The 19,048-nt window shown below is 37.3% G+C and overlaps 1 protein-coding gene across 3 annotated transcripts in view; it reads right to left on the bottom strand.

The window, feature by feature from the left end:
- The window catches only part of GDPD4 (glycerophosphodiester phosphodiesterase domain containing 4), a 251,177-nt gene that overhangs the window by 74,447 nt on the left and 157,682 nt on the right, over positions 1-19,048 (bottom strand). For all 3 annotated transcript variants that reach the window (XM_058306029.2, XM_058306027.2, XM_058306028.1), the window contains 2 exons: positions 13,129-13,350; positions 12,031-12,185 (listed from right to left, as the gene is read on the bottom strand). In XM_058306029.2, the coding sequence (XP_058162012.1) occupies positions 12,031-12,185; positions 13,129-13,350 (377 nt within the window). The remainder of the gene's footprint in view (positions 1-12,030; positions 12,186-13,128; positions 13,351-19,048) is intronic.

A 19,048-nucleotide genomic window follows, 5' to 3' on the forward strand; every position in this document is an offset into this window, starting at 1 on the left:
CCAAACTTAGCAAAAGGTGTGATGATGAACATCCAAGAAGCCCAGGGAACGCCAACAGAATAAATATGAAAAAAAAAATACATCCCATCATTTATTGATCATACTACCAATATGAAAGACAAGGAGAAAGTTCTGAAAGCTAAAAGAGAAAAGAAACATGTTACATACAAATGTGTCCCAATTAGATTGAGTGCCAATTTCTCATCAGAAACCACGGAGGCAAGAAGGCAGTATGTTGAAATATTTAAAATGTTGAAAGAAACCAACTGACAGCCAAATTTTTATATCCAGCAAGACTTTCTTTCAAAAGTGAGAGAGAGAATAAGACATTGTCCGATAAACAAAAGCTGAGGGAGTTTATCACCACTAGACCTTCCCTAGAGCAATGGTAAAGGGAGTTCTGCAGACTAAAATGAAAGGGTGCTAGACAGTGGTTCAAAGCAGCATAAAGAAATAAAAACCTGCAGTAAAGTTAACTATTTGGGTAATTATAAATACCAGTATTATCACAATGTATTGTTTGGTGTGTAACTCCACTTCTTACTTCTTACAGGTGGTAATATGCAAACGCATAAAAAGTAATGATAAATCTATGTTTTTGGACATAAATCTACAAAATTACAAGTGGTAGCAAGTACAAAAAAATGATGGGGTGGCAAAAGAGTATTGGAAATGTACATGAGCAAGCTATTGAAGTTAAATTGTTCTCAAACCAAATATGATTGTTATATATTTAGGATGTTAGGTTTTAGCTCCATGGTAACCACAAAGAAAACAGATGAAAAAATACATCCAGATAGAAATGAGAAGGCACTCAATAAGGTACAATAAAATAATTTTAAGGTATATAAAAATTGGTAATACTAGAGGTGAGACACAAAAAGGTATGACTTAAAAAGACTAAATAGAAAAATTGCAGAAGAAAGTCTTGTATTATCAGTAGTGATTTTCAATGTAAACAGATTAAACTCCAGTCAAAAGGCAGAGAGTGGTAGAATAGATAAAAAAGCATGACCCAACTCTATGCTGACTGCAAGAGCCTCATCTTAAATTCAAAGAAAACCTACTTGTACAATGCGAGTAGTAACCAAAAGAGCACTGGGGTAGCTACACTAATATCAAATAAAAGAGACTTTAAGTCAAAAACAGGTACAAAGGTTAAATATGGTCATTATATACTGAAAAAGGGGACAATTTGACAGGAAGATAAAAGAATTATAGGTATATATGCACCTAAGAGCACAGCCCCAAAATATATGAAACAAATGCATAGATTTGAAGGGAGAAATTGATACTACATTAATAGTAGGAGACTTTATTTTATTTTATTTTATTTTATTTTATTTTTTTTATTGACTTTGTAATAATATTACATTAAAAATATATATGTGAGGTCCCATTCAACCCCACCCCCCCGCCCCCCCCTCTTCCCCCCCCCAACAACACTCGTTCCCATCATCATGACACATCCATTGGATTTGGTAAGTACATCTTTGGGCACCTCTGCACCTCATAGACAATGGTTCACATCATGGCCCATACTCTCCTCCATTCCATCCAGTGGGCCCTGTGAGGATTTACAATGTCCAGTGATTACCTCTGAAGCACCATCCAGGGCAGCTCCATGTCCCAAAGACTCCTCCACCTCTTATCTCTTCCTGCCTTTCCCCATACCCATCGTCCACCATGTCCACTTTTCCCAATCCAATGCCATCTCTTCTATGTGGACATTGGATTGGTTGTGTCCATTGCACCTCTATGTCAAGAGGAGGCTCAGATTCCACATGGATGCTGGATGCAATCCTCCCATTTTCAGTTGTAATCACTCTAGGCTCCATGGTGTGGTGGTTGTCCTTCTTCAACTCCATCTTAGCTGAGTGTGGTAAGTCCAATAGATCAGATTGTAGGTGCTGGAGTCGGTTGAGGCTCAGGACCTGGCTATCACATTGTCAGTCCAGAGATTCAAATCCCCTAAATATATCTTAAACCCCAACATTAACTGCACCAATAGTAGGAGACTTTAATACACCACTTTCAATAATAGCTAGAACATTTAATCAGATCAATAAGGAAGTACCGGACTTGAATGATACTTTACTAGCTCTGTCATAAATAGTATATTTCACCCAACAAAAACAGAATACAAATTCTTCTTGAGAGCACATGGATCATTATCCAGGATAGACCAAATGTTGGGCTACAAAACAAGTCCCAATACATTTTTAAAATACATTGAAATCACACAATGTATATTCTCCAATCACACAGAATGAAACTATAAATCAGTAACAGAAAGAGAAAGGGAAAATTCAGAACTATCTGGATATTAAACAGCATACTCTTAAACAGCCAATGGTTAAAGAGGAAATCAAAAGCAAAATTAGGAACTATCTTGAGATGAATGAAAGTGAAAATACAACATACCAAAACTTATGGGAGGCAGTGAAGGCAGTACTGGAAGGGAAGTTTATAGCTCTAAATACTTACATTAAAAAAGAAGAAAGACTTCAAATCAGAGACTAACTTCAAAACTGGAATAACTATGGGGGAAAATGAGCAGAAGAAATAAAAATTAGAGTGGGGTAAATGAAATAGAAAAAAAATAAAATCAACAAAGCCCACATAAAATCAATAGAACTTTAGGTAGACTGACAAAAAAGAGAAAGGATACAAAAACGAGTTTCAGAAATGAAAAGAGCGTTATCATTACTGATTCTGCAGAAACAAGAAAGACTGTAAGAGGATAATATGAACAACTGTATGCCAATAAATTAGACAGCTTAGATGAAATGGACAATTTCTCAGAAATGTACAAACTACATACACTGACTCAAGGAGAAATAGAAGATCTCAACAAAGCAACTCCTAGTAAAGAGATAGAATCAGTAGTCAAAATCTTCCAAGAAAAGTCTGGGACAAGATGGCTTCACAGGGGAATTCTACTAAACATTCCATGACTTAACTCCAATTCTGCTCAACATCTTCCAAAAAATTGAAAAGGAAGGAACACTCCCTAACTCATTCTACAATAATAACATTACCCTCATTACAAAGCTTGATAAAGATACAAGGAAAGAAAACTATAGACCAATATTTCTTATGAATATAGATGCAAAAGTCCTCAACAAAATACTAGCAAACTGAATCCAACAGCACATTTAAAAAATTATACACTATGATATAGTGAGATCTATCCTTGTTATTGCAAGGTTGGTTCAATATAGAAAGTCAAATAATATAATACACCACATTAAGAGAATGAAGAAAAAAACACCCATGATCATCTCAATTGATGCAGAAAAGGCATTTGACAAAATCCAGGATCGCTTCTTGATAAAAGCAGAACACTAGAAATAGAAGAAACCATCTTCAACGTGATGAAGTGCATATATGAAAAGCCCACAAAATCCTACGTATAGGTGAAAGACAGAAAGCTTTCCCATTAAGATCAGGAACAAGACAAAGATGTCCTAATGTCACCACTGTTATTCAATATTTTAATGGAAGTTCTTGTCAGAGCAATTAGTCAAGAAAAAGAAATTAAAAGCATCCAAATTGGAAAAGAAGTAAAAATTTCCCTATTTGCAGATGGTATGATCTTACATACAGAAAATTCCAAAAATCCACAAATAAAGCTCTTTGAGCTAATGAATGAATTCAGCAAGTGTCAGGGTACAAGTTCAACTCAAAAAAATCAGTAGTGTTTCTATACAGAAGTAATAAACCATTGGAAGAAGAAATCAAGAAAAAAAATCCATTGACAATGGCAACTAAAAGAATCAAATATTTAGGGATAAGCCTAATTAAGGATATAAAGGACTTGTACACAGAAAACTACAAAACATTGCTAAAAGAAATTAAAGAAGACCTAAAAAATGGAAGGATATTTCATGCCCATGGATTGGAAGACTAAATATCATTAAGAAATGGTAAAGACAAATGAGTATATATGGCTAAGAGTCTTCAAAAAAGAGTCAGGAGGTCATCAGAGGGGTGGCACTTATGCATACCTCAGCAGGATCCCAGAGACAGCCAAAGTAGATACAACCCCAGGTACTGGTGCTCCTGAGGGCTATGAAGACACACAGGTTCTATGATCATGGCAGTTGGCTCTGGAGTTCAGTGCCTTGTCAGTTGGCTCTCTTTGGAGTTTGTGTTCCTGAGTGTGATAGAGTTGGACTCAGATGTGCACTTTCTACACATGCCTCTTCTGTCACTTTCCCTGAACCTGTGGTTGGCGCTGGGTTGGTGTATACTCAGGAGACTTCAATCTCTGGACAGGCCATGTGCCAGCTGGGCCCCAAGCCTTAGCAGAGTTGCAGCTTCTACCCTCCAGTTTGTTGGACTTGCAGACGTCAGCTAACAGGGAGGTGAGATGGTCAACCACCACACCTGGGAACCAAGAGTGCCTACAACTCCAAGCAGGAGAATCGCATCCATCAACCATGTGGGATCTAAGCCCCCCTCTCAATATAGAGGTGGAGTGGACATCAACCCAGGGTCCACAGGATGAAGGAATAAAATATGGATTAGAGTGGATTTACTGGTATTCTACTATAGAACTATTGTGACTAGTAATGGAAGAAACTGTAGCATTGATCTGGAGAAAGTGGCCACGGTAGTTGCTGAGGGCAGGGAGAGGGAAGAAGAGATGAGATGTGAGGGAATTTTCAGGACTTGGAGTTGTCCTAAATGATACTGCAGGGACTGCAAGTGAGTCATGCAGCAAGATGATGACACATCAAAAGAGAGACAAGGGGAGACTCAAGGTGAAACACAGCAGAAACCAGGAGGTGGCACAATTGAGAAGGAACACATCAGAGGTCTCCAGGATCGAATCACGGTGAACCCTAGAGGGGAGAAAATGAGAAAAGAAGACAACCCAGACAGCAAAAACAGCAGAGTGGGAGGAGGGAAAGGGGCAAAAATAAAAGTGAAAATAAATGATATTGCAGGGACAGATGCTGAACATTATATATCCTACCATAACCCACTGAATGTACTGGGGGGGGGAGTGTAAACTACAATGTAAACTATAACCCATGCGGTGCTGCAGTGCTCCAAAATGTATTCACCAAATGCAATGAATGTGCCACAAATGATGAAAAAGTTTGTTGATATGGGAAGAGTGGGGGTTGGGGGGTGGGGTATGTGGGAACCTCTTATATTTTTTAATGTAACATTTTTTTGTGATCTATGTACCTTAAAAAAAAAAGACAATTTAATTTTAAAAAAAGATGTCAATACCCAAAGTGATTTATAGATTCAATCCAATCTCAATAAAAATTCCAATAAACTTCCTTGCAGAAATGGAAAAATCAATCATCATATTTATATAGAAGAGTAAGGGACCCAGCATAGCTAAAGCCATCCTGAAAAAGAAGAATGAAGTTGGAGGACTCAACTTTTTGATCTTGAAACTTATTACAGAGCCACAATAATCCAAAAAGCATGGTACTGGGAAAAGGACAGGCATATAGATCAATGGAATAGAACTGACAGCTCAAAAATCAACCCTCTTATTTATGGCCAACTGATTTTTAACAAGGTGGATAAAACCACTCTATTGGGAAAGAATAATCTCTTCAACAAATGGTGCTGGGAAAACTAGATTTCTATTTAAAAAAAGGAAGATCCCTATGTCACACCATAGACAAAAATCAACTCATAATTGGATCCAGAACCATAAATAAGAACTAGGACTATCAAATTTCTAGAAGAAAAAACAGGAAAGTATCTTCAGGACTTTGTGGTAGGCAATGGTTTCTTAGACTTTACCCTAAAGCACAGGAACAAAAGAAAAATTAGATATATGGGACACATCAAAATAAAAAACTTTATTACCTCAGAGAACTTTATCATGAAAGTAAAGTGACAATCTACACAATGGAAGAAAGTATTTGGAAATACATATTCAATAAAGGTTTAATATCCAGAATATATAAAGAAACCCTTAAACTTAACATAAAAAAAGAAAAACAACCCAATTAAAAAATGAGCAAAAGACTTGACCAGACATCTCTCCAGAAAGATATGCAAATTGCCAGAAAGCACATGATGAGATGCTCAATATAATTAGCCGCCAGGGAAATGCAAATCAAATATCAATGAGACACCATTTCCCACTGATTAAAATGGCTGGTATTTTTAAAAAATAAATAAATAACTTAAAAATAAAACAATATAAATTTTGGAAAGAATGTGGAGAAACAGGAACATTTATTGCTGCAGCCACTGTGGGAGATAGTTTGGTGGTTCCTCAGAAAGCTAGTATAGAACTACCTTATACCTGGCAATCCCATAACTATATATAAAACCAAAAGAAATGAAATAAAGGATTAGGACATATACTTGCATACCAATTTTCACATGAGCACTATTCACAATTGCCAAAAGACAGAAACAACCCAAGTGTCCATTAACTGATTAATGAATAAGTAAAATATGGTATATAGAGTCAATGGAATATTATTCAACCATGAAATGGAATGAAGTTCTGATACATGCAACAACATGGGTAGACCTTAAAGACACCACACTGAGTGAAATAAGCCAGGCCCAAAAGAACAAATACTGTATTATCTCACTAACTTGAAACAATACAAACAAACTCTTAGAGTCAGTATCCAGAATAAGGGATGGGGTGAGGATTGGAAATAAGATAAGGATTAAAGTGTACAAGGTTCCTATGTGGAATTCTGGAAGTGTTTTGGTAACGGATGGTGGTGATGGTAGCACAACATTGTGAACGCAATTAACAGTACTGAAATATACATCTGAATATGATTAAAAGGAGAAATGTTGCATTGTATATATGATAACAGAATTTTTTTAAAAAAACCTGTGGAACTACACTACACAAAAAGTGGACCCTAAATTAAACCATGGATTTTAGTTAATAGTACAATTATTAAAATGTGCTATCAATTGTGACAAATGTTACACACCAATGCAAGATGTTAACAATAGTGTGGTACATGGGAATCCTGTATTTTATACAAGATTGTTCTGTAAACCCATACCTTCTCTAATAAAGAAAAAGATATATATGGAATGGGAAATGGCCCCGAATAGTGAAAGGCATCTTGAAAAAGAATAACGACACTGGAGGACTCACACTTCCTGATGTTTAAACTTATCACAAAGCCACAGTAATGAAAATCACATGGTCCTGGCACAAGGATGGACATATAGACCAGTTGAGTCAGAACAAGGGTCCAGAAATCAATTCTCACATCTATGGTCAACTGACTTTTGACAAGGTGGCAAAGACCCCTCAACTGGGAAAGAAAAGTATCTTCAACAAATGGTGCTGGAAAAACTGCATGTCCATATGCAAAGGATGAAGGTGGATCCCTACTTCACACCATATACAAAAATAAACTCAAAATGGATCACAGAACTAAATATAAGAACCAGAACTGTAAAGTCCCAGAAGAAAACATGGGGAAGCATCTTCAGGGCCTTTTATTAAACAATGGTTTCTTAACTTTATACCCAAAGCACAAGTATCAACAACAATAGATAAAGGAGACTTCAATAAATTTAAAAACTTTTGTGCATCAAGGACATCCTCTGAGTAAAAAGATAATATATACAATGAAAGAAATATTTGGAAACCACCTATCAGATAAGAGTTTATTATCCAGACTATATAAAGAAATCCTACAGCTCAACCACAAGAAGACAAAAAAAACAAATTTAAAAAATGGGCAAAAAACTTGAAAATATATTTCTCCAAAGAAGATACACAACTGGTCAAAAGGTACACAAAAAGATGCTCAGGACCATTAGCTAACAGGGAAATGCAAAACAACTATCAATGAAATACCATTTTATACCCACTAGAAAAGCTACTACTAAAAAGGAAGAAAATTATAAGTGCTGGAGAGGATGTAGAGAAATAGGAACACTCATTTATTATTGGTGGGAATGTAAAATGATGCAGCCATTGTGGAATACAGTTTGGCAGTTCCTCAGAAAATTAAGTATAGATTTACCCTATGATATGGCAATCCCACTTCCAGACATATATTTTAAAAAATGGAAAGCAGAGACTCAGAGATACACTTGCACAGCCATGTTCATAGTGGTATTATTCACAATTGCCAAAAGTTGTAAGCAGCCCACGTGTCCATCAGCTGATGAATGGATGAACAAAATGTGTTGTATGTATTGGAATATTATTCAGCTGTATAAATGAATGAAATTCTAATACATGTGACAACATGGATGAAACTTGAAGACATCACATTGAATGAAATAAGCCAGACACAAAAGGCTAAATATTGTATTATCTCACTAATATGAAATAACTAAAATAATTAAATTCATAGAGCCCAAAACTAGAATGTGGCTACCAGGGGCTGGAGTGTGGGTAGGGAATAGTGAGTTAATGCTTAAATTGTAGAGTTTCTAACTGGGTTGATGGAAGAGTTTTGGTAATGGATTGTGGTGATGGTAACACGATATTGTGATTATAATTAACGGCACTGAATTATATAATTGAATGTGGTTAAAAGGGGACATTTTAGATTATATTTATTATATGTTACTAGAATTTTTTTAAAAAATCCATAGGACTATATAACGCAAACAGTGAACCTTAATGTAAACCATGGACTATAGTTAATAGTAAAAATGAAAAATTTTTCATCAATTGTAACAAATATACCACACTAATGCAAGGTGTTAATAATAGGGTAGTATACAGGAACTATGTACTTGTGCATGAGTTTTCAGTAAATCTACAACTTCTTAAAAAAATTGAGTGAATATCCTTAAAAAAATAAGTGACTATCCTGAAAAAAATAAGTGAATATCCTTGTTCATAGGAAATGTATGTGGCAGTATTAAGTATTCACGATACATGCAACCTACATTCAAGAGTTCAGAAAATAGGTATATATATACATAGATATGTAGATACATAGAATGAAACACAGATATACAGATGGATAGGAAGATAGCTAAAATGATACGGCAAGTATGGCAAATGTTAAATAAGTCAATCTAAGTATCTGGGGGGAAAGGATATGCTGGAGTTCTCTATTTGGGGCTTGTATTATTTTTGTATCTGTCCTATAAGTTTGAAAGTATTTCAAAATAAAAAGTTAAAAGTACAATTTAAAAACGATACATGGAAAATACCAAATGTTGGCCAGAATGTAGAAATTACAACCCTCATAGACTGCTGGTGGGGATATAAAATGGTTCAGCCACTATGGAAAAGTTTGGTAGCTCCTCGATGGGTTAAACACAGAATTACCACATGACCTAGCAATTCCACTCCTAGGTATATACCCCCAAGAATTGAAAACAGACATTCAAACAAAAATTTGTACATGACTGTTTATAGCAGCAATCTTTACAATAGCCAAAAGGTGGAATATATGGACGATGGATTATGTTTCAGCCATAAAAAAGGAACGAAGTTCTGACACATGCAACAATATGGATGGACCTCAAAAACATTATGCTACATGAAAGAAGCCAGACACAAGAGGTCACATATTATAGGATTTCTACCTGTTTTCCTCAGTTGCTGAACCATTTTACACTCCATCAACAATGTACAAGGATTCCAATTCCTCCTCATCCACACTGACACTTGTTATTTTCCATTTTACAAAACAGTCATCCTGGTGCATGAGAAGCGTTGTGGGTGTTTAAGAAATATTCAGGGTTTTTTTTTAATGTGGTGAAATACAGACAACATGAAAATAGACCATTGTCAATTACAGTCTACAATTCAGTGATACTGAGAATATTCACAATGTTGTGTAACCATCACCACTATCTAGTGTCAAACTTTTTCATCACCCTAAACAGAAACTCTGTACCCAATATTAATCACAATCCCCAAAAAGTCTGCTTTTGTCTCTAAGGATTAACGTATTTTGGATATTTCACATAAATGGAATCTTAAAGTATTGGCCTTTTGGGTCTGGTTTCTTTCAGGTAGCACGTTTTCAATGTTCGCCTGTTTTGCAGCATATATCAGTACTTCCAATCTTTCTATGGCTGAATAATATTCCATTGTTTGTACCGTCCACATTTTGTTTATCCAATCATCTGTTGATGGACATCTAGGTTGTTTCTACCTTTTGGCTATTTTGAATATATTATTATTATGTTATTAGCCTTCTTGTACAAGTTTTTGTTTGAATGTCTGTTTTCAATTATTTTGTAAATATTTGCTGAGCTAAATTAAACTGTTCAATTTTATTATAGGGTTCAGGGTATGATCCACACTAAATATGAGACCATTTGAAACTATGACAATATACCTGTGGTCGAGGGAACAACTTTAAAGTCACAGTGGTGAAACAATTTGGACTTTGGTGTATGTCAGACCTGTACATAAATCCCAAGCCCACCACTGAGCAACTTTATTCATCAATATTGATGAATTACTTAATCTCTCTGAGCTTTAGTTTTCTCATTTGCACAATGGGGATGATACCCACTGCATAGCATGAAAGGATGATAATGATAAAAGCAGCATCTAATATGCATTGTGCTCTTACATTTGCCCAGCATTCTGCTATTTGTATAACATGAATTACCTTATTTAATCTTTTAACCATCTCATAAGGTAGGTACCATTGCTATCCTTAGTTTACAAATGAAGAAACTGGTCATTAGAAACTTTTCCAAAATCACATATGTAGCTGATGGGTAGGCCAGGATTTGAAAGAGAACCAAGGTTCATCTATTGAACCTGATAATGACTTAATAAATGGGATCTATCATAATTCTTATTTTTTTATCCCCCTCCCTTTGCAGCTTTTTTGCATGCTGTCTGCTCTTTGTGTCCATTTGTTGTCCGTTCTTCTGTGTCTGTATTTATTCCACCCCCCTGCGGCTTATTTGCTGTCTGCTCTCTGTGTCCATTCGCTGCGCACTCCTCTGCATTGTTTTTTGTGTTTTTTTCTTGTCTCCCTTTTCGTTGCATTACCTTTGCTGAGTGGGCAGCACTCCATGGCGCTTGTGGGCCAGGGGGCTCTCCGCAGCTTGTGGGCCAGGCTGCCTTCACAATGAGGCCCCGGGTCACAGACCCAGGGCCTCCCATATGGTAGACGGGAGCCCAACTGACTCAGCCACGGCCACTTCCCTATAATTATTTTTTAACAGTTAGATCAGTCTAAGTTATGGTAAAGGGGGAATGAAACAATGTTAGAGCCACATTCTCTTTGCAAAAAAACTAAAAGCAAACAGGAATGTACTCAAAACAAAGGAGTAATTGAGTAAAGAGAAATCTTATGATTGGGTAACAGAAAGTAAAACATATATAATTTTCAATGCTTAAAAAAAAAAAGGACATAGTATATAATTACAATCCCATGGCCAGGGAGACAGAAAAAAGCAGGAACAGGAAGGAAAAGAGGTGTATCCAACAGCCTGTTCATGGCAGTTGCCATTTTATTCCTAGGTATTTCTAATTCTGAGACTCTTTCTTCTAATGTATATTATTTATAAATGTGAATAATAGTTTCAGTTCCTTCTCATTCTTGGCTGCTTTTCGTTAAAGTTTTTTTTTTTAAGAATGATTTAGTTATTCTTAATTATGCCTATAAGAAATCTGGCTGTGAGGTCATGAAGTGATATAAGAGGTGCCGTAGTCCACTTGGTAGTGGTAAAAACTGAAAAAACAAATGAAAAAAAAACAACTTTTCAAATTCTGACTTTTCAACATCCACCTTATATAAAAACAGAAATGCCAAACATTTTTTTTTAAAATGTGTTGAAAGATGACAGATTGGAGTACAAAGAGAAGGGACCTAAGAATATGTTTCAGGGACATAATCTATACTTGAAGGTTTATTGGCAGAGGGAGGGAAGAAGAGGATAGGGGAAGAGTGAAAAAGTGGAGGGGTGGGAGGAGTGGGAAGGAGAAAGTAAATTCCAAGCAGATGACCACACACAGCAATCCTGGGATGTGGAGGGGAAGCTAAGAAGTTTAGCTGGAATGTGGATTTTGTGCAGGAAAGCTAACACATGCTAAGAGAGATGTAGCTAATCACTTACTTCAACCCACTGTAGAGCAACTTCTTGTAGTCAACATTTATTATTGTGATATTTTCTTCTTTAAGGTTCTCAATGGTGAAAAGCCGGCCCACTTGCTGAAAACCCGGGGCTGCTTGCTTGACATAGGCCCTATCAAGACCTGGCAACCAATAAATCTGTAAGAAGAAAGAGGGAGTCCTTCAGTGGCTAATCAACTTTCCTGGGACAGATAGTCTCATGTAGAATAAATGGAGTCCCATTTTAGCACTGGTAACAGTTTACAGGGCTCAGAGAAAGATTCTGGCCCTTGATGTAAGGGTCAGCCTGGCCTAATATTGTCTCATTATCTCTTATAATGGGCCTTTTGCCAGGGTTTTTCTGGAACTGAGTTTCCTCAGGACCTCTCCATCCACCATTTAACATCATGGGGCAGAGCCCACTGTGTACAGAAAGCCTTTTACTAGCTGAAAGTGGGGGAGTAGGTAGATGTAGATGAAAGGTGAGAATCATAAACATCCCTGGCTGATGACAATGATTTTTGAGAGAGGTCATTTTTTGTCCTCAGAGAATGCTATTATGATTCATCTGTGGAAATAGGCCCATTTGCAAAAATACATGTATTTGTTTCACTCATAGCACTCTCCCATAATCTGATAATTTAAGAGATTTGGAACAATTCTATGAATTGCCTGCCCAAATGCAAAGAGTTGGTTTTGGAAAACATGCTAGCTCAATCTCTGTTTAAGCATGAACCAGTTTTGCCCTTTCTCCAGAATTCATTGAAGTCAAGTCCTCAAAGTCTTAATGCAACCCAGGTCCTTCCTCATAGACCTAGACTGAGAATGGTGCAGGCCATATCACGTGGTCATTATACACATTCCTCTTTGTTTTAGAAGAGCAAATGGCCTCAATGTTTTTCCTCATCGAGATAAATTTAACTAGGTCACTCTCCGATTGCTACATGTAATTGCATAAGCAACAATCTCCACTTCTGGCAGAAGCAAAATTCTTTAACGGGTCCCAGGGTAGATCTACAAGGTGGGCCAAGTCCAACTGCTGTGCTCCTGGTGTATACTATCAACCTCCCAACCTCTACTATAAACATTTAGATATACGTACCAGATTTTGCTCAATTTGAGAGTCAAGAATCACTTTTACTACTCGGCGGACATACGTGTCTCTGAGAGGATGTTTTGGTGGAGGGCGATGAAGATCAAATATCACAAATTTTTTTTCCTTCTTTGCAAGTTTCAATAAACTACTTAGTTTTGGGATTGTCTGCTTTCTTGCTTTATTTTTATCAGTCTCTGATAGGTATTTCATTATGAAATATGGTCGACGCTAAAAATAAACAAGTACCAGAGAATCCATCAAAAGCATTTCCCCATTTTCCCAGTTCACATACCATGTAGTCCCTTACCGAGCTCGACCTTCAGTTTGCTCCATTACAATTCAACCCACCAGGCTCTCTAAAACACTAGTACTGAGATCAGAGTTGCCAAGGGGAGAAAAAAACTTGTAATTGTCACAGGTTATTTTAGTGTATAGAACTATTTCTTCTAGATCCTAGAACCTGTTGTATTTGAACAGGTTCTTGTCTTGACCTTCCCTTTTAGTCTTTCTCACGTAACTCAGGGAAATAGACCCCTGTTCACGTGAATTGGCTTCCTATGTTTGCTCTCACTGTTCTAGTTTTGTGTAATGAAAAGAACATAGATTTGGCTTCAGACTGAATTGGATTCAACCCCAGCTCTTAAAGACTGTACCCTTCCCCCAAAACTATGGAAAACAGTTAAAGGACTGCAGTAACTTGGCAAGTGCTGACCAAGGAAATGCAGTTTCAAAAGCCATAGGAGAAGCTCCTGGTGCCCTTGCAGGATCCTCCCTCAACCCCTCCCCAGTGCAGTGCAGAGCCAGCCTGCACACCCTGTGGCTTCCTGAGCCTGTTCCAGAGCGAGCAGAGGAATCCCTAAGTGTATACTAAGGTACCTGTATGTTAGTGCCAGTATTTCAGGTAAAAGTTTGAAAGCCTGAACGAGGAAATTTTTGCCAGGCTCCACCCTCCCAGAATTCACCCTGAAAGCAGAGAAGTAGCTTGCAGACAACCTAAGGAGCATAAGAAACAATTAGGTCAAAGCAGCCTGGGGAAATGGAAATAGAACATATAGTAGAAGGGGAAAGTGTTATTCAAGAGGAGTAGAGGGGACATTTGAATGCTTGTAAATTGTAAATGGGGGAATTCCTAAGGCGATGAGCAAGCACAAGCTCAGGGGAAAAAAGTAGGCAACATGGCTCCATATAGGCTCAGATAAGACAGAAAGAACCCTGTACATTGCAGTCACCTCTACATGATCTTCAAAGAGGGCTAAGCTCTGAAGGAGATCACTGGCCAAAGCAGAGCCAATTTGCAAAGACAGTGAAAGTTACTTTTTATTTTGGTTGTTGTTGTTGTTGTTGTTGTTGTTGTCATTGTTAGCATCTGGCATGCAAGACAATCCTGTCATATCACCATTTGGATACAAACTTAAGAAACAGACAGCTCAGAGACTAAATTCCAGAGTTATCACTTTAAAATATCAAAATGTAAAGTGTGCAACAAAGGATTACAAGACAAATAAAGAGGACCAGACTTTGGATATATGGGAGAAAGACATTAAATAATGATCCTCAAAATTTTCAAGGAGATAAAGGAAAACACGAAGAAAAATCTAAAGGATATGAGGAAAACAATAAATGAACAATATGGGAATCACTTGGAGAGTCTCAACAGGAACCAAAGAGAAACACTGGAGTTGAAGACCATGACTGAAGTGAAAAATTTCCTAGAGGGTTTCAATGGGAAATCGGAAGTGGCAAAAGAATGACTCTGTGATATTGAAAACAAGACAATTGAATAGGCTGAGCAACAGAAAGAAAAAGGAATTTTAAAAATGCAAACAAAGCCTATGAGGACTGTGGGACACCTTCATACATACCAATATATTTATTATGGGAGTGCAGAAGGAGAAAAGAGAAAGGGGCAGAGGAATATTCAAAGAAATAATGGCAGAAGACATTACAAATTTAACAAAAGTCATGATATGCAATTCAAGAAGCCTGAAGCACTCCAAAAAGTATAAACTCAAAGAGAACCAGACCCAGACATATAGTAATCAAACTGTTCAATGCCAAGGACAAGGAGAGAATTCTAAAAGCTGCATTAGAAAAGCAAAGAGTTATTTACAAGAGAATCCCAATTAGATTGAGTGCCAATTTCTCAACAGACAGTCAAGAAGGCAGTGATACAAACTACTTAAAATGCTGATAGAAAGCAATTGCTGGTGGCAGACTTGGCCCAGTGGTTAGGACGTCCGTCTACCACATGGGAGGTCTGTGGTTCAAACCCTGGCCTCCTTGACCCGTGTGGAGCTGGCCCATGCACAGTGCTGATGTGTGCAAGGAGTACCATGTCACGCAGGGGTGTCCCCCACATAGGGGAGCCCCACATGCAAGGAGTGCACCCCGTAAGGAGAGCCACCCAGCGCGAAAGAAAGTTCAGCCTGCCCAGGAATGGCGCCACCCACACGGAGAGCTGACACAACAAGATAATGCAACAAAAAGAAACACAGATTCCCGTGCCGCTGACAACAACAGAAGCGGACAAAGAAGATGCAGCAAATAGACAGAGAACAGACAACTGGGGTGGGGAAGTGGGGGGAATAAACAAATAAATAAATAAATCTTTAAAAAAAAAAGAAAAAAGAAAGCAATTGCCAACCAATAATTTTATATCTGGTGAATCTTTCTTTTAAGTTTGAGAGAGACTAAAACATTCCCAGGTAAACAAAAGCTGAGGGAGTTTTTCACCACTAGATGGGCACTACAAGCTATGAACAATGCTGAAGAGAATTCCTCAGATTGAAAGGAAAAGACTCTAAACAGTGGGTTAAAGTGGCATAAAGAAATAAAGGTCTGGAGAAGGACTGCAGGAAGATGTTGAAATAGGAAGTTCCAGGAATCAGTTCCTACACCAGAACAACTATTAAACAGACAGAAACTGCCTGAATCAATTATTTTGAAATCTGGAGTCCAGTAAAACATTGTACAACATTCAGGAAAGAGCAGGAGGAAGAGGCTGGTAAATTACAGTAAAGATAAGTAAAATGCTCTCTCTGCATGGCAGTTACCATCCCCCAGCCCACACTCTTGCAGAAGGCAGCAGTGGGGTCCAGCCCGGGCATAGCTTGCTAGTACCAGAAAGGGATATAAGAATCCACTTCTGCAAGATCCAGGGTCAACAGGGGTGGATTGCTAATTATGGCTTTGGATTAGTTACTTTGGATTGCTGAAGGTCTGGCTCTGAGGATGGCCATTGTCCCAACCTGCCCAGGACAAAGGCAGCAGAGGAGACATAAAGATGGTATGCTTCCTCAGAGATGCAGAGGACAGTTGAAGGGATGCATTTGCTGGGTAAGTCAAGAAAGTGCATCTTTGGGAAACTATAGAAGAAACTCCTGGCATCCTTTCTAGCCTTTCACTTATTCCCTCTCTTTCTTTTTTGGAAAAGTTCTTTTCCGCTGATTCTATCTCTGTCATTTCTGCATCTTTTTTTTTTTAAGGAGATACAAGGATTTGAACCTGGGACCTCGTATATGGGAAGCAGGAGCTCAACCACTGAGCTACACCTACTCCCCTGCATTTTTTTTTTAATGAGTAGTTCTCCTAATTTTAAGCCATATTTTCCTGCTTCTTCTTCTTATGTCTAGAAATTCTCTTTTGGATGCTGGACATTGTAACTATTACGTTGCTGGAGCTCTAAATATTGTTTGCCTTTAATATGTGTTGATATTTGTTATGGCAGGCATTTAATATTATTAGCAAATTAATTTGCTATTTTGTTAGAGTGGGCCTATGAAAGTCTTTAATCTAGGACTGGTTTATCCCTATTACTGTGGTGTGACATTTCTAGGGTCTTTACTGAATGCCCCAAGTGTCTAACAAAGTCTCTCTTCAATCTGCCTACATAGAACCTGAATATCTTCCAGCCCCATCTAAGTTCTTAGAATGCTTCAGCTTAGAGTTTCCTAGTAGTTTTTTGCCCTTGTAGAACTTCACCCTACGTGTGTGCACCTTAGATATCAGCAACATACTCAAGACTCTTACAGAGCTTCCAGAAGTCCTTTATTTGTAGAACTCTCTCCTCTCCTCTCTGGTATTCTTCCTTGAAAATTATAGTCACCACAACTTTGGTCTTTCTTGTCAATTCCACTAGACCCACACTTTACTTAATTTCCTCCTCCTATTCTTTGGCCTGGAAAATGCTCCCAGGCAATTTATAAGGGCCAGTATGACTCTCTTGTTTACTACCTTCTCTCATGGATCACAGATCTGTACTGCTTGTTGCCCTATATCTGAAAACTGTTGTTTCATATATTTCTTGGTAGTTTTCTATTTGTTTATGGCAGAAGAAAAAGTCCTGTTCATTTGTCACGGCCAGAGAAAAAATGCCCATGTTTCACTATTGTAACAACTTACTGTTTATTAAGCCCTCGATATGGCAGGAACTAGAAAATATAAAAAAGAACACTCTAACTTCGTGGTTAATCTTGGAACAATCAAGATATTAATGATATAAATATGTTTCAGAGATTGGAAAATTAAAAATTTTTTCAGAATGAATTGGAAGTCCCTGGGGAATCATTAATGTACTGTCCATACATCATATGTTCTTACTCACAAGGGACACAGACCAAATTCTTTAAAAATAATTGTATGTTATACTCTAATAAAGCATTTTCTTTTTCTCCTTTCTGATATTCTTGGCTACTGTAATAAATAAACTGGATTAATTCAGATTTATTATCATCAGTGGTTTCTGCTTTATTCCCATGCTTGTCTGAAAGCTTCTTCTACAATATGCAGAACAGAAGAAACAGGACAGACTCAAATCTTTGTTCAAAAGACTGTGACAGATAATCTTATTTATTGATACAAGGAACAAATTGTGGGAACAGGCTTCTCAGTATAAGCCAATATAGATATCTTGAGTAAACACTGATCAGATTGTAATAGGAAACTGCATCAGGATTTCCAAGATTATGTTTTAGACCAGGAGTAGATGACTTTGTAAAAGCAGATTGATAACCCAAGGTACAGCAGGATGAGAACTATGCCAGATTGGATAAACTGATGAGGACAGTATAATTGTGGTTACCACTTTGGAATTTTGTTGGTATTGATTTTTAGTGTTCTATATTCTGATGGGTACACAAGAATGCCCTTTCTCTTTTGGCTTTTCTCCAACTCCTAAGTTATGCTTTGTGCAAAATATTATTTGTATTTAGTAGCTTGTTCTCAATAACCCCTCAGAATTGAGAAACAAATACTTTTACTTAGTCCCTTGACTTTTCATGGCAACTACCTGTTGCATAGGTTCAATAACAGTCTCCCCTCCTTTTCACCAGGATATAACTGGACAAATTGGTTGAACAAACAGGGCCATATCTAGAAGGTCATAATTGAGAATAAATTTCATATAATCTGATATGATTAGGTCCCTGTCCTCATTAAGGACACAGATATAATTTATATTTTTAACTAATGCTTCTAAGCATTCTGAGGCAAATTGTCTGGTATCTATTGTAGAGAAATTTTAGAAGTTATTTATGATCACAAGAGGAGACTGTTGAATTTTTCAAAAACTTAGAAATGAGGCGAAAAGTTGATTGCTTTATTTTGTAATAACACACTAGAATATCCTTTAATAACCCACCCAAGGGTCATCTGACTCTTAGGGAATGGATCTTTGTTTGAATTACTATTTACTATTGATCAGGGCCTGGATGATGTAAATTTAATGTTTGGACACAGAAAACTAATAAAGATTAATATTATTTTGGTTTAATAAAGAGATGCAAATGATTTTTTTTAAAAGATTTATTTATTTATTTTATTTTATTCCCCTCCCCCACCCCCGTTTGTCTGTTCTCTGTATCTATTTGCTGCGTCTTGTTTCTTTGTCCGCTTCTGTTGTCGTCAGCGGCACGGGAAGTGTGGGCGG

The sequence above is a fragment of the Dasypus novemcinctus genome, chromosome 10 (genome assembly GCF_030445035.2).
Source record: "Dasypus novemcinctus isolate mDasNov1 chromosome 10, mDasNov1.1.hap2, whole genome shotgun sequence".
Classification (NCBI taxonomy): Eukaryota; Metazoa; Chordata; class Mammalia; order Cingulata; family Dasypodidae; genus Dasypus; species Dasypus novemcinctus.